At 38.6% G+C, this 15,602-nt stretch overlaps 1 protein-coding gene across 2 annotated transcripts in view; it reads right to left on the bottom strand.

Annotated features, from left to right (window-relative positions):
• LOC135415670 (low-density lipoprotein receptor-related protein 5) overlaps positions 1–15,602 on the bottom strand; it is a 134,180-nt gene that overhangs the window by 95,536 nt on the left and 23,042 nt on the right. Inside the window, exon 2 of one of the 2 annotated variants that reach the window (XM_064657707.1) lies at positions 8,606–9,002. In XM_064657707.1, coding sequence (XP_064513777.1) covers positions 8,606–9,002 — 397 coding nt within the window. The remainder of the gene's footprint in view (positions 1–8,605; positions 9,003–15,602) is intronic. The other variant, XM_064657708.1, reaches the window with a different exon arrangement.

The following is a 15,602-nucleotide window of genomic DNA, read 5'->3' as shown; positions in this document are numbered from 1 at the left end:
CAATCCCTATCATTTTCATTTCACCAATTTTAAAAAATGGGCATTTAGCCCAGATAATATTTCAGGAAAATAAGTAGACTATGCAAAGAATCTCAGTCCGGTACTACCTGTGCTATTACTGCCTTCCAGTTTCAGAAGCCAGTTGAAAAGATGCATATTGAATAATAATGAAGAGTCTAAGGCAAGTATTTGGGTAAGTTTTTTGTTTGGTTGATTTTGTTGTTGGTGGTGGTGTTTTTAAATGTAAATTACAGAGTTTTAAATACCCCTGGGCCAGGGCATACCATAACAATTGTAAGAAGTTAAAAATATCAAACCCAGTTTGTACACATTAGATTGATCACATTTCAGGACTGAGATATGGCATCTGAAGAGTTTTGAATCCTGACTGGATTGCAACAGGTCAGTAAAACTGTAACAGCACTGAGGCTATAAAAGAGAAAGAAAACATGAATTCCTTAAAAGTAAATGAAAACAAAATTAAAAAAGGTATTGTGGGCAAAATTCACTGCTAAGCAGCTATCATAAATCAATACTATTAAAAACCCCCAATGAAACAACACTACAGAAGCACTGAACAAAAAGCAGACCCTGGACAAATTCACGGGCTACTATATTCAGTTCTGCAGAGATGTTTAAGTGTCTTGCCGCCCTTATTGGTTTTTAATCTTAACTCCAGGGGAAGTTAAAAAGAAGGAGGGGCAGGGGAAAGAAGAGACTAACATGTAATAATAATTTCACAGCAACTGCACCAATTCTGTCGCTAAACTGAATTGCACTTTCCTACTCTAAAGGAACCAGTTGGAACAAAGTAGAGCAAAAGCCAAAGCTTCATCAAAGAACACACAACCACTAACAGTCCATCCAGTCCATCACCCAGTAGCCAGAAGTACCAGATCAATGGAGTTCATAAAATTCAGTTACTGCTCTATTAGTAAGCACAGTAGCTGCAAGCTTCACTACTAAGCTTTCTAGTCAGAACCTAATTAAACAAATGCTGTTCAACTGCAGTCAACAAGTCACTAGGTTTTGGCATATAAATTACTACATTGAACCAGGGCTTAAATGGTGCTTCAGTCCTTTCACAAGAATGGGACTGAAAGCCACCTTGCAAAAATAAACAGATTTTGAAGTTGGCAAACTGCACCCCAGTGGGGTTTTTTTTTTGTTTTGGGGTTGGTTTTTTAGGGGGTTTTTTGGAGGGTTTTTTTTTTCCGTTTGGTTTGTTTTGTTTTCTTTCCCCTGCTTATCTCATTTTAAAATTCCAGGTGCAGGAGCAAAACCAGGATGAAAACCGTATTTCCCTTCAGTTTTAAAGCTGCAGGTCATTTCTTATTTCCTGGTGCTTCTCGTGTCCTCATTTTTGCAAAGATTAGAAATCATGGCTGTGCCCTCAAAGAGCAGCTGATCAGCCGTCTGAGCTGGAAGGTATCACAGACATAATAAAAAGCAGCACTGCCCAAACACTTTTTCCATCTCCCGAAATGCAGTACAGTTGCCAAACCTTACATAACCTGCTTACACAAAAGAGGCCAGTTGTACAGATGATATAAATCAGTACAAACTTCTCCAATTTCAACAATGTTCTCTAACTTATACAAGCCCATGGCACAAAACAGGAGTTTACAGGAAATTGCTATGAAGTTTAGATTCCTGCACATTTAAAACTAACTTCCCCCATCCCACCTTCAAAATTACAAAAGCTTCACTGTGAAATTAAATAGCCCCAATGGTTCACAGAAGCGAAAAGAATGGCTATCTTGCATAGCATTAAGCTGCAAATTGCTTACTCAAACTACCTTTTTTTTTCTTTTTTTTTTTTTCAAGTATTGAATTTTGAGACCTGGATGTTCTTGACAAAAAGCATTACATCAAATCCAAAAGTATGCCACAGCAGATAACCTTTACAACTAATCACAATGCATTTAAAGATGTGTACTTAAAGCAAAGCAAACAAAACCCTCAAGAACCACACTTCTCCACTACAGTTTTCCTACAATGTCTTTTATTCTGATTTATTCTTTTAAAATATATACATTACACATATATAGTACAGTATACATATATATACTATTTGGCAACTGAGAACAAAGAGGAAAGACATAATTGCCTGTCGACTAATGGATGTTCAAATATTACTGAAGTGCTTACAAGGAAAGAGCACATCTTTCCCTGCTCACCCATATGGGAAGGTGTAAGACACCCTAGTGATTTCTCAAAGTTAGACAAGCACACATTCAATACAGCTTCAATAGTCAGGTTACATGACAGCATGAAGCTGAAAAAATCCATGGAGGGAGGGACTCAAGATTTCCAAAACCATTAAGTTGGAGAAGGAGGGCAGCAGTAAGCAGATGATATGTTAGGATTTCCCAGGGAAAAAAACCAAGAAGTTGCACATGTTTTTCATGTTATGCACTTTCCCCTCTAAAAGAACGTCCAGCACATTCATATGCAAGAACTACAGAAAACAGAAACCCAACTTATCCAGTCAGGTTTTGAATATCTCTAAGGTTGGAGACTCTACAACCTCTCTGGTCACTTGTTCCTGTGATTCATCACTCTCTCAGCAGAGAAGTATTTTTTTTCACTTATGCAGAACTTTCTCTACTTCAGTTTGTCCCTGTTGCCTCTAGTCCTTTCACAGGGTACTACTGAGAAGAGTCTAGCTCCATCACCTTTATTCCTTCACATCATGTATTTATACACATTGATGAGATCCCCTGAACCTTCTGTTTTTCAGGGTAAACAATCCCAACTCAACCAGCCCTGCCTTCTGTGGTGGATGATCCGGCCCCTCAATGACTTTTGTGGCCCTTTATTAGGCTCGCACCAGCATGTTCATGTCTCTCTTGTGCTGAGGAACACAGAACTGGACATAGGACTACAAGGATTGTTTCACCACCACTGAGCAGAAGGGGAGGTTGACCTCCCTTAATCTGCTGGCAACGCTCCTTCTAATGAAGCCCAGGATGCTGTTGGCTTTCTTTATAGCAAGGGCATATTGCTGGCTCATATTCAGTTCAGTGACCCCAGGTGCCCTTCTTCTTTCACAAGATGCGATTTATTTTAGGAAAGAGAAAAATAGTTCAAATCTCACTACATTCAAACTATTTTAAGACACACTGCAGACACTCAAAATTCACGGTATCCTCATATCAAAAAGTGCAGAATGAACTGTTGAACTCTCCATCAGCTTGTGAGCTAGACTTAACTAAGTCCACCTGAAGTTAAACGTAGATTTCTTCCTCTCGCTATAAGGAACATTGAATTAAAACATTTCAGGACAGTCCAAGAAATTACATCTACACATTGTACTGACTTAACAGAAGATGGGGTCCAGCAAACATATTGGACAACAGTAATCCAATCGTGCAAGTCAGATGTTGGCTCTCTTATCCACAGATCTCCGACTTTAAACATTTAGCTCAAGCCAATGCATTTTATGCTTCAGTGTGTTGATGCAGTCTAACTCAATGTTCAGGGAAAAGTACACTCCAGCTACAGACAGGAATTTGTCAAGGCATGCAATCTAAGCACATTCATTTGCATGCTTGTATTTTTAAACACAATAACAAACAAAACCCCATGTAAGTACAACTTCAACAGGTTATGTGGAAAAATTCTTACTTTAGCTTATATTATTGCTTAATTTTACAACAAAAAAAAATTTAGAAACATGCTTTGACTTAAACCAAAGCGACCCATTCATGACAAACAAAATGGTGCCAGTCCAGTCAGACCAACAAGTTGTATGTGCCATGATTTCCACCCTGTGCAGCCATAAACTGCACTCATCAAGTCATCTAATCAAAGAGAATCCCAGCTTCCATCATCTCTTTGGTCTCAGAGCCAAACCTACATTCCTGACTTCACCTGAGAAACCACTGCAACACACACTGGCACTTTGACCACTAAAGCCATCCTTCTCTTCCCTTAAGAAATGGTGTAGAAATTAAAAAGGTAAGAATACGATTCCCACACTGCTTAATAAGACTAAATGTATATAGGACAAAGAAGGATCAGTCTCCAGGATTCAGGACACGAGGAATCACAGAACCTGTAGCAAAAGAAGAGTGCTAACAGGGGAGGGAGTTCAACAGGGTTAAGGAAGTTACACATTTCCACCTCATTCCCATGCAATTTGGGAGGCAAGTAAATCACTTTTTTCTGTCATCTCTGAAAAGACAGTTCTGCTCTCAAATGAAACAAAAGGTCTTTGAACAATTTATGGGCTTTAGTCTTCTCTATGAGCAGGAAAAGGGAGAAATAAGCAAGAGACCAAGGAAACATTTAAGGCAAGGCTGTCACCATCAAGGACACCTATCTGAAAATTAAAGTAAATAACACTTCCCACAAGAACTTCAAGTTTCTTATGCACGAGACCATTTGCAGCTATTTGGATACACAACATATCAAAAGCTTTCCAACTCCCAGAAATTTCAGCCACACCAAGATGCTGGATATGACTCCTAACCAATTTCACAGTTGAGTACTTTTCTTCCATTTTAAGAAAACAACTGTGCTATTCATACATTCAACATCATTACAGAGTTTTAAATAACTAACCAAAAGCTTCAAAATAATTTTCTACTTGCAATTAATTACTAGAGGCACAGGATATAACTAATCTCTAACTTTCAAGGCAGCAATAATCATGTTAGCTCAAAACCAGGGCATCTTATGCATTTTAACCAAGTAGCCATGAGTTAAAGGAAGAAGTTCTAAAAAGCATAGTCTTTACTCATGCCATGTTTCATGGTTTTTTTCTCTATTATTTGCAACATTCACAAGTTTTTATGCAGTATTCCCCCTCCTCTGAACTATTCCAAAGAAGATCAGATGATACACTGTTTAAAATATTTCATCATTCACACTCAACTGAATCAAAATATTCAAAGCCTTAGTCTACTGCAGCTCACGAAGATCAGGCTTCAGCATACAGAGATCCCAATAAGTTCAACACAGCAAGCCAATATGCTTAACCTTCTGTCTACTGTTGTGTGGGACCAAGGTCCCAGTGAATCATCAGTAAACACCACTGCAGTTTTATTGAAGTGCTGCTATAAACACCGTTGTGAGTTATGTAGGAACAGCTAACAGGTCTGGTTCATGGTTTTGCTGTGACACTGAGGAAACACTGGATTAACAACCAGGCACATCTGAGGCATTTAATTTTAGGTTCTGAACTGAAAGTTTTCTATTTGCGATAGTTGTCCCTTCTATATTCATTTTTAATATCCCACTTGTCCACTGCTAGTCCACTGGTACTGGCAATGCCTCTGCCCAACAGATCCACACTGTGTCATGACAGACTTTTAAGAACTAAAATGAGGGAGAAAATGTAGAAAGAGGTTTGCAGCTTTCCTCCAGTAAGTCAAACCAATTCAAAGTTCCTTGCTTTCCCCCTCCACGGACATCATTTCTACAGACCCCACTAGAGTTAGGTATGGCAAATTCAACAACCTCAGTGACTATATCAAGTGATAACTGCAGTTACACCCTCACCAAAAACACACTCAAGACAGGAGTTTCTTGAGGTAATTAATTTTTATCTTTCCTTAAAACAATCATTTCATAGATATCTGATTCAGCTCCTGGTGCTTCAGCAAACAAAGGGGGCAGAAATTTTTCAAGCATTATTGTCTGTTGAATAGGCCAAGCTATAGAAAATACAGCCTAAACTTGAACAGTTAGCTTGGTCCAGAAGGTAACACAGCAGCCATCATAGAACTACTAACAAATTTAAGATTTACATTAACCAAAGTAAATATTTCTAATACATTGTAGGCTTTAATAATGTGAACTAACTACTTCATTAAGCACTTTGTGAAAATCAGATATGAGGATTATGGATATGCTACAGCTTCCCAGAATCAGAACATATAAAACATAGCAAGCCTTGAGATTCATATATTATAGATTTAATGATCCTTGACAACACACATTCTAGGCTGTTCAGATCTAAGACCTTCCCTACAGGACTGAGAATTAAGTAATTTGTTTTGGTTACTCATTCATGCAATCTTTTGAAAATTTCTTTTCAGGAAACTGAAGTTTGCTTGCCTTGACACATGACAAAAACTTGCTTCTGAAATGCATTCCAGCTTCTTCAGACATTGTCCATGATATTTACGTTCTTTGCACTACATTGCACAGAATTTGAGCTACTTCTTTAGTTGAGCTTGAGCAAAATCTTTACATACAATAAATTCAGTTTTTTTAGAAGTTGCTGTTCTGAAAACACAGTAATACTTATGCAAAGGCTGCAAACTCAAACTTAATAAACCACCAACACTATCAAATCCCCCATCAGCAGTCTACCTAGCAAGAATGTATATAAATGCTAATGTTCTGCAAAACAACACCAAGAATTTCAGCCTCATGTCCTTCATTATAAAAACTCAGCTTCACATAACCTACACACCAGACTGGGATTTGAATGTTCAAAACAAAATGTTAGCAAATTGGCAGAAAAATGTTTTGTACTTTCCTCTGTCTGCTTAGTTTATCCTTCATTTCAGGGAAGAATAATTGGATTATTGCATGTTCTGCTTCCTTTGATTCCTAGAATATATAGTGGATCCACCAAGAAAGTTTTAAGGTGTATGGGAAAAAAAAGCCATGTTACATATTAAGCAGCCACCTGTTAATTATGATAATGTATAAGAGCATCAGTAAATCCTGAACAATTAATGATTTTCACTACCTCTGGGAAAAGTAGAGACACACGGATGACCAAGTGTCTCACAGTGTGTCTTAAAGAAGAGACATTTTAGAAATGCTCTCAGAGAAGTGGTCACAGCACCAAGCCTGACAGCAGTTCAAGAAGCATTTGGACAATACTCTCAGGCACATGGTGGGACTCTTGGGGATGGTTCTGTGCATCCACTGCATCCACTTATGAGATGTCAACCCAGCACTGGCATTTCATGCACTCTCTCTATCTCATTGTAAAATACTCAACACTATATTCTCTCTTTAAATATACAACTGAACACTAAATCTAAAGTGAGTTTTAAGCATTAATTAATTCTGTATAGACTACTTGCTGCCAGGATAACACAGGATTCCTGTTAATTTATTTAAAATACCTTCATACAGCAATTTGCTATGGGAAGAATTCATTTCACCTACAGGCATCTGTAGTGAAGACAGGATTAAAAGGACAAGAACTCCTCTGGAAAAGTCCTCTGGTCCAACAAAGTCACTCCACTTTCCCTTTCACTGATGATGGCTGTACCTTTCCAACAGTTATCCAAGGTATACAGGTAGTTTCCAGCATTCGACATGTCAACAAAACTAAGGATTTTGTTTCTTTGGGTACACACAATTTCATTTAGTACTTGTATGCCCTTTACATATTAATCATAAATGTACCCATAACTCCACACATTCATTTGGGAAGTCTTATGCTGGAAACACTACAAAAACAACTGGACAAAGCCCCAGTCTGTAGCATGGTAGTTGATGACATGGCAATTTTAAGTTGCTCTCTGTTGCTTAGTTTCAATTTTTGCTTCTCACGCACCTGAAGCAGGTAGTTTCTCAAGAAACTGTCTGTCTCCCAGAGCAGGATAAACCACAAAGTACTTTATATTTGTGGCTTATCCCAAGCCCTTGCATTAACTCAGCATCACTTCGCAAAGAGGCCAGACTCAGTGAAAATGTCAGTTGATGCCTGATTTTCTTACAGGCGAGAAACCTACCTACATATACTATACGGGAAGACAAAGTGATCTCTGAGAAAAGTGTTGTGAAAATGGCAGCAAATTAGTGGCAAACTACCTCACTTGTGTAGATCTGTGCACACAAGAGAAGTGCACCTCGCTTCTCTTTCACGGTTATCACAAGGGTCCAACTAGCACAGCAGATCTTCAGTGATCACTGACACAAATGCCAAGCCCAAAGTACTGTTTGTGCACAGGGATAGTAAACAGCACATGTGAAATGGTGTGGAGTATTGAAGAGGGAGGGAGGAACCATACAGATACACAAGTATTTTCAAGAGCACTAGAAATTGCACATCCAGCCTGCTCTCTTATTACTTACTAACCTGGTCACCTTACAGCATTGGGAATACCCAGTCTCACCTGGACTCTTTTACTTGCTGGCTCAAACATGATTATTCAATATCATCACTTAAAAATATTCTGATTTTGTTTACCAGAGCATAGTTCCTGGTTCACGTCATGCAGATTTACACATTTTACTGTCTTCATTAAATAGATATCACATATTAAATCAAAGTTAACTTACCAGACAAGATAACTGAGAAAATATTAATAATACAAAAAATGCTTGGAAATTTAATTACCTTTCAGAAGTGCAATGGAATAAATTAGTAATTATACCGGTTGAATATTTGGCTTGGCACCTAAGAACAGTTCTATTTTTCTTCTCGGCTCAGTGTCTGGGCTACCATTATTTGCCACAAAATATTTAAGCTCAAACATACAGAGTTCAGTTACAGAACTTGAGAAAAATACCTTGGGAAAATGTAAAATGAAACAAAAGGCTGTGTTTTTCTTTCTTTTCAGAACTAAAAAGTCAACATAAATCACTACTGTATCCATTTAAGCATTTAAGCCAAATTAATATTTACCCATGAGCAGGATCCAAAGCTATTGCCCTGGGCTGATCAAGGTCTTGCCAGAAGAGGACTTTTCTAGATGTTCCATTGAGATTAGCTACTTCTATCCTATTGGTTTCTGAATCCGTCCAGTAAAGTTTTTTCCCAATCCAATCACACGCCAGGCCATCCGGGGAAACCAGACCAGAAATGATGACATTCTGTACCACATTCCCGGTTTGGTTAATGTAAGTTTGCTTGATGGCTTCTTCACTCACATCTGTCCAGAAAACGATGCCTTGTGAATACTGGAAGTCAACTGCAGCAGCATCCTCTAAACCACTGACCACCACAGTGGACTCCAGCTTCGTGCCTCCAGCATCCACAAGTCGAACGTCCCGCCGGTTGGCAAAAAGCAGAAGGGGAGATGCTACAGAAGAAAAAAAACCAGAAAAACATGTCAGTATTATTGTCATCTGCAGATGGTAAAGCACTGAGTGTATGTGGCAGAGGAGGATTTGTTTTCCCAGATCAGTGGGGCATGGATTACAGAAGAAGTTTCACATAAGTGAAAAATGCACAGTATCTAAAAGCCTCTTCCTTCCATATGTCAGACAAAGGTGTAAAAGTGAGATGGAAGAGCAGGTCCAATTCTTTATCTATAGGACATGAATAGCGTCTTCAACACAGTTGGGAGTTTGAACTGAGACTTCTCAACAATACCTTCTGTCAATCCACAAACCCACATTTAGAACAAATTAAGTCTTCCTGGTCTAAAAGCTTGGTTCAACCAGTTGAATTAGTAACAACACACAGAAAGTAGGTTCTGATGCCTTTTAGTAACAGGCTGAAAGCTAACAGCACTAGACACAACATCCTGAAATGCTCCTACCAAGTGCCCTCCCAGATGGCAAAAATTGTGACAGAGTTTCAGAACTACTGTCTTCTCTATTGCTCCACAATGCAAGAGAAATTCAAGACAGAGTTTGAAGGCGGACAATGATGTGGGTTGTGGAAGTTTGTAGAGACTGCCAGAGGCAGCCAGAGCAAAATCACAAAGGTTCTCTAACTTCCCCAACCTCCCCCCAGTTCTTCTAACTCAAGCAGTAGCTGTTGGAGTTCTACACCAGTCAACTGCTGACTCTTAGCTTCATACATAACCATTTCACTGCTTCCAATGCACACTCTGCAGAGGTCCAGTTACTTGCCACTCAACTCAAAGAACAACATACAGAATAGAGCAGCATATAGTATATATTCTATGGCTTCAAGCCTGTTACATAAATACCTTTAGTTTCAAACTCATGTTATTGAATGTAATATATGAGAGTTACCTCTTGATATTGTCTTTTAGATTCAATTCCTCCTGCACTTTTAAAAGAAGACAGTTTATACAGGGTCTGAGTTGCAGGTCTGTGATACTGGCAGCCCTGCCAAATGCTATTCTAGCTCTGGCTACATTCTCACTGGAGAGTGTGTGTGCCACTGCACAGGCAAAAGTGAAGTTTATCTTTGACAAATGCTTATGTTTTTATGTGCAGGCCAAGGACCTCAGTTAGCATCTACAATTCAACTTCAGATGAATTCAAAAACATGTATAAAAATTCAGACTTTTTATTATTATTCTGCATGGCCTTTCTTCCCCCCCCAAGTCAGGAAAGAGATTGTTTTATTTTTCTTTTCGGAGGAACACTATGCTGATGTAATAAGGAAAATTTAAATCAGCTGGTGGTTTTAGTGAGGATCTTGGACAGCAAAGACAATCAACTGTTATCACTGATGTTTCACTGAAAACGTAGTATCTTTGTACTCTACAATATTTAACTCAAGAAAATTTATACAGCTTGAGGAGAATTACTTGCTAAGAAATGAAGTTTCAGGATCCCTCGTATTTAATTTCCTAACATGCCAAGTCCTTCTCTCTGCCATCTTTAAAAACACCAGGAATAGTATCATGAGACCCTGACAGGTTACTTATTGAAAACAGACGAAAAAGCGTCTAGAATGCCAAACGCTTGTTTTGTTCTCTGCAACTCATTGGTTCCCCATAACGATGTCTATTTTAAGTGGCACTGTATCAAACCATTTGAACATTTGGAAAGTCTGATGTTAGTAGGCTCTAAGTCACAAATTCTTTGGGGCAGAGAACTTCTGAAGTTATGCACATTGCCTCACAAAACCAGCCCCATATCCGATCAAAGATCAAAACTGTAAAAAGCAAAAAGTAGAAATATAAAAAAAAAATTGTCCCAAAAATGTGTTTAGAGGAATATGAATAGATGGGTTTTCATCTGGACATTTCCAAGCTGAAGCCATTATTAATGCTACTACAAAGGAAAAGGCAACCTGAAATATCAAGTCCAATCAACAGCAGAGGAACTCAACAGCTTCTTAACTAAAGATCAGACATGAACAATGTCTAATCCAATCAGTATCAACATTATCCCAGCTCCCTTTCCCTTTCAAGGGATTTCTTCCCCACTGATGTACACACTAGGGCAACAGCATACAGATAACGCATTAACCACTATGTCCTCTGTCACTTCTGTGCTTCAGAGTCGTCCTGATTGAAGTGCAGCTGCATTGTGTTGGCTACAAACACCCAGCAGGGAAATCACACTGCCCTGCTTGCACTTGTGTTAAAATTTTACTGCGCTACACACCCACATACACTGATTGATTATTGAGAATTGCCAGACTTTATCCCCTTTAAGAACAAGTAAGTATTCAATTTCCTTTAGAAACAGATAAAAAGAGAAGGCAGAACTCTGATTTTGAAAACTATATTCACTTCTCTGCTCCTCCCCACCAGCCTATTTTATTCAGTCCAAATTTTATAAAAAGTGGTTACAGAACTCTTCTACACCAATATGGGTTGGGAAAACACCCAAACAAACAAAACAACAACAAAAAGACAACAACTCCAACAAAAAAAAAGTGACCAAAACAACTAACTGCTTCTCAACACTAATTCTTGCCTGGAATGCTGCTGAAGAAACCATGGGTCTCCCATCTTTGAAAATAAAGCAAAAGTCAGAAGAGCAATAAAATGCTCTGATTCCATGGCCTTGCATTTATCGCTTCAGGTCAGAATGTGATGGCTCATTAGCAGGCAAAGTTAGTTCTGGTAACTGCAGTTTTGACTAAATACAGCCCCCAAGATTTCCCAAGGAAAGTTCACAGACCTTTTAAAATTTTCAACTTTCCCAGTTAGTAAGCAGTAAATCTGAAAGAGGCAGCCAAGACAGCAAATGCATTTCTGAAAAGATCAATGCATAGCATTTAGTTTCATAGAATTACTAAATGCAACAGTTTAGAAATTCAAAGGACACATTCGTACTCTATGCAATTACAACCAACAGGATTTTTAAGGCATAAAAAGGTGCCCAACCACCCTCTGGGTGAAGAACCTTTTCCTAATATCCAACCTAAACCTCCCCTGACACAACTTCAGGCCATTCCCTCAGGTCCTGTCCCTGGTCACCACAGAGGTCAGGTCAGTGCCTGCCCCTCCTCTTCCCCTCATGAGGAAGTTGTGATGAGGTTTCCCCTCAGCCTCCTTTTCTCCAGGCTGAACAGACTAAGTTGAATGGGGGAGACCCAAAAAAACTAGTAATAACTTTGACTACCATTAATCTTCCAATGAGCTTATTTGTTTCACAAGAGGGAATATCCCTTACTTGAGAAGGTATTCCGTGGTTAGAAAGCTAGGAGACTCAAAGGAATGCTCAGTGTTATGCTCTATTTTGATCAGCAGTACTCCTGACAACGGCAAATTGTTTGAAAAGGGAAACACCAGCTTCTATTTTGAAAAAATAAAAAAATAAACAGTAAAAGGATGCACACTGAATGTGGAGGACAAACTGTTTATATTCAGTCTATTACTGCCCAATTGAAATGACAACATTTTAATGTAGTTTCAAAAAAAAATACATTCTTTTTCAGTAAAACTACAAAATTAGAACAGTTCATTTGTCCATAATACGCAATATTTAAAACCTCTGTACACACATGGAGTTCATAATCCTTGGACAAAGCAAAAAAAGAACCTGAAATCTCACAAATTATGAAATAAACTCTAAACAGATAATAGCCTAAACTATAGAAAGTTATAGACTTTCCTCTTGCAGCAATTCTACAATCTTATTTGGATTGTGCAGTACTCAATCAAAACCACTTCATTCTAGAAAGACATACTATTTCTATTCAAAACCCCACCAATTTTCCAGTGGTTTTCAGCTAACTGGAAAACACACCCTTGACTTGACAATGGAGTGAGCTATCTACACACAGGCTTACTGTGCAACAGTGTGAAAATAGAGCTTCTCATCAGTCTATTAACTGAAGAACAGGAAACACTCCTGATCAGGCTGGGTAGGAATCAAGCAAGGGTTCAATTTCCAGCTTTGCTCTCGATCCCTTTGAATGCTCATGGGCAAATCTTCTGTTCCTTGTCTGTGGTCAGTTACTAAATTTGAATTGTTTTACCTGCATCGGGAAAGTTGTCTTGTGCAGACACAATATAAGACTGAAGGATTTGTACACCGTAATTTGCACACCATAATTCATTTGGTTGACCGCTATAAACAGAATCAGTTTTAGCACGACTACCATAGTTCCCTTGCCATCATCTCTATCACATTCATAAGTGATACAAAAAAGCATTTTTTAATGCACTGAGTCTTAAGACTCCTCTGCACTTCATACATAAAAGCACAGTAATGATCTTTCTTTTTCTCTGCCTTCCATCCATCTCTGTTAAAAACATAAGCTGAGAGAAGTATGGCAAGTCTACTGCCATCTGCCCACCTTTAAGTACCTTCCAAAAGAACAAGCTTTCTGATTGCTTCTGAATTCAGCCATTAACTTTCACTGTTTTAATTGTACCAATCCCACCTAGAGCATTTAAATTTTATTTAGTGCTTCAGGGGTACCCATTAGCTCCAGCAAAGTGACATGGAACAAACAACTAAAAAATGCACTACATGATCTTTGTTATTAGTTTCAGTAATAGTTTTCTAAAAACCAGTTTGACAGGGCTCACCATACATATTAAGACTCAGATGATCACGAATGATAATCAACAGTGCATTTGTCATCAGTTGTTGGTTTGTTGCAAAGCTGCAACAGTTCTAAGACAAGCTGAGCAAGAGTTTTAAAAAATTTATATTTATAAACTGCTTCATACTTGTTGACATGCCTACATTTTGTCTCCTTCCCCTTAAAGTCAAAATAGAAAGACATGAGAATACTGAGGCACATGCATGATTTCTACTCTTGAAAGCACCAGAAGCACAGAACAAACACAAACCCTATGTACAGCACAGGAGAAAAGCCTTACTTAACATTTCTTAAACCAGTTAACTAGGCTAAAGGTCATGGAAAGGTTTAACTGTGCTTTTAAGAAAAGTGACTGAGGATCTTGGGAGCCTGGTACACAACATAAAATGAAGATCTCATTTTAATAAGCATACAAGCAAAAACAGCCATCCAAAATTACAGTATGTGCACCAACTTATATTTTAAATATTACTTCAATTTTTAACAGGACAATTGCAATGGAGACCTCTGTGGTTAAGCCATCTGTACTGCTGGACAGAGAGAACAGCACAATTCTCGCAGCAGTCGATGTCCTAAACCACAAAAATGCTTATTACCAAGGAGCAAAAACCCCCCCACACCCCTGCCACAGGCACACAAGATGGTAAAAAATAAACATGTCAAAACTTTTGCAAGCAAGGGTGTACCATTTTATGGAAACTCTAAGACAGGATATGGAGTAAGCATGCATCAGTTTTCTATACTTAAAAACAGCTGCTATGCAGAAACAAGACCATGTAGGTAGGGTCCTAGCAGCTATAAATTAATTGAAAAAACCAGTTCTGCAGCATAAAATGATCCCTCTTGTCCAGCTCTACTCTTTGGAGCATAAGGAGGCTTAGATCTTGGATGTCATAGAATCACAGAATGGTTTGGGTTGGAAAGTTCCTTAAAGATCATCTAGTTCTAACCCACCTGCCATGGGCAGGGACACTTTTCAATAGGCTGCTCAAAGCCTCATCCATCATGGCCTTGAACACTTCCAGGGATAGGGCATCCAAAACTCCTCTGGGAAACCTGTTCCCAGTCTCACCACCCTGACAGTAAAGAATTTCATCTTAATATTCAATCTAAACCTCAAACTTTTGTCACCCATACTTGTTCAGAACTAAAGAACAAACACTCTACCTCCCTCCTCAGCCTGTTAAGACATCTTGGTTGGTTATAGGAAACACTAACTTGTTTATTGCCTGGTCACACAGCATGTCTGCATTGAACTATTCTGAGACTGAATATAGGAAATTAAGGGCCTCAATGTGGTATAAGTATGCTAGCAAAGTCCACCCTGTTATCCTCTCTTTGCAAAGGTGGTGGGTGGATTGTGAATGAATCCCTTATTGGATTGAGTTTCTATACTGGATCCAGAGATCTGAGTTAGAAATGGATGTTTGTGGGGTGACAGTACTGGGAAAAAAATTGGTAGATGTAGATTCTACCAGACCACCCTGGTCAAATACTGCTCCTCTTTGCATTGATTCTGCAAAAACCAAATACTTACATTGTTTTGTCAGTGAGAAAGTTTCATATTTTAATTAAGGATTCTTTAAAGTACAAACTTGTATTTTGTCTAATACCACAGGATACTAGCTTCAATTCCATAACAGTGTTTACCATATTCAACCCACACCTGGAGCTGTCAGCTGACTCATGACAGTTTTCTTTGCGAGAATTAATATGGCACTCTGCTTGTACTCACAAAAATTGGAAAGAGTCTGTCCACTGAGATTTTTGGTATTTTCTGATTTTAGTATAAGCAGAAGTGGCACTGAAGTAGTCTCTTACGTAGCTTTGCCAAAATGGGTAAGTGCAGAGGCAGTGCTTAAAAATAGGGTGGGGGGATGTGACAGAAAAAAAAATATACTTGGATATTTCACATTCTGTGACACAGAGCGCACGACAATAATTTTGTTGTTGTTATTCTAAATGCAAT

Source organism: Pseudopipra pipra, chromosome 6 (assembly GCF_036250125.1).
Source record: "Pseudopipra pipra isolate bDixPip1 chromosome 6, bDixPip1.hap1, whole genome shotgun sequence".
NCBI lineage: Eukaryota > Metazoa > Chordata > Aves > Passeriformes > Pipridae > Pseudopipra > Pseudopipra pipra.
Note: the sequence above shows the minus strand (reverse complement) of the source record. Positions and strands in the feature narration are given on the sequence as shown.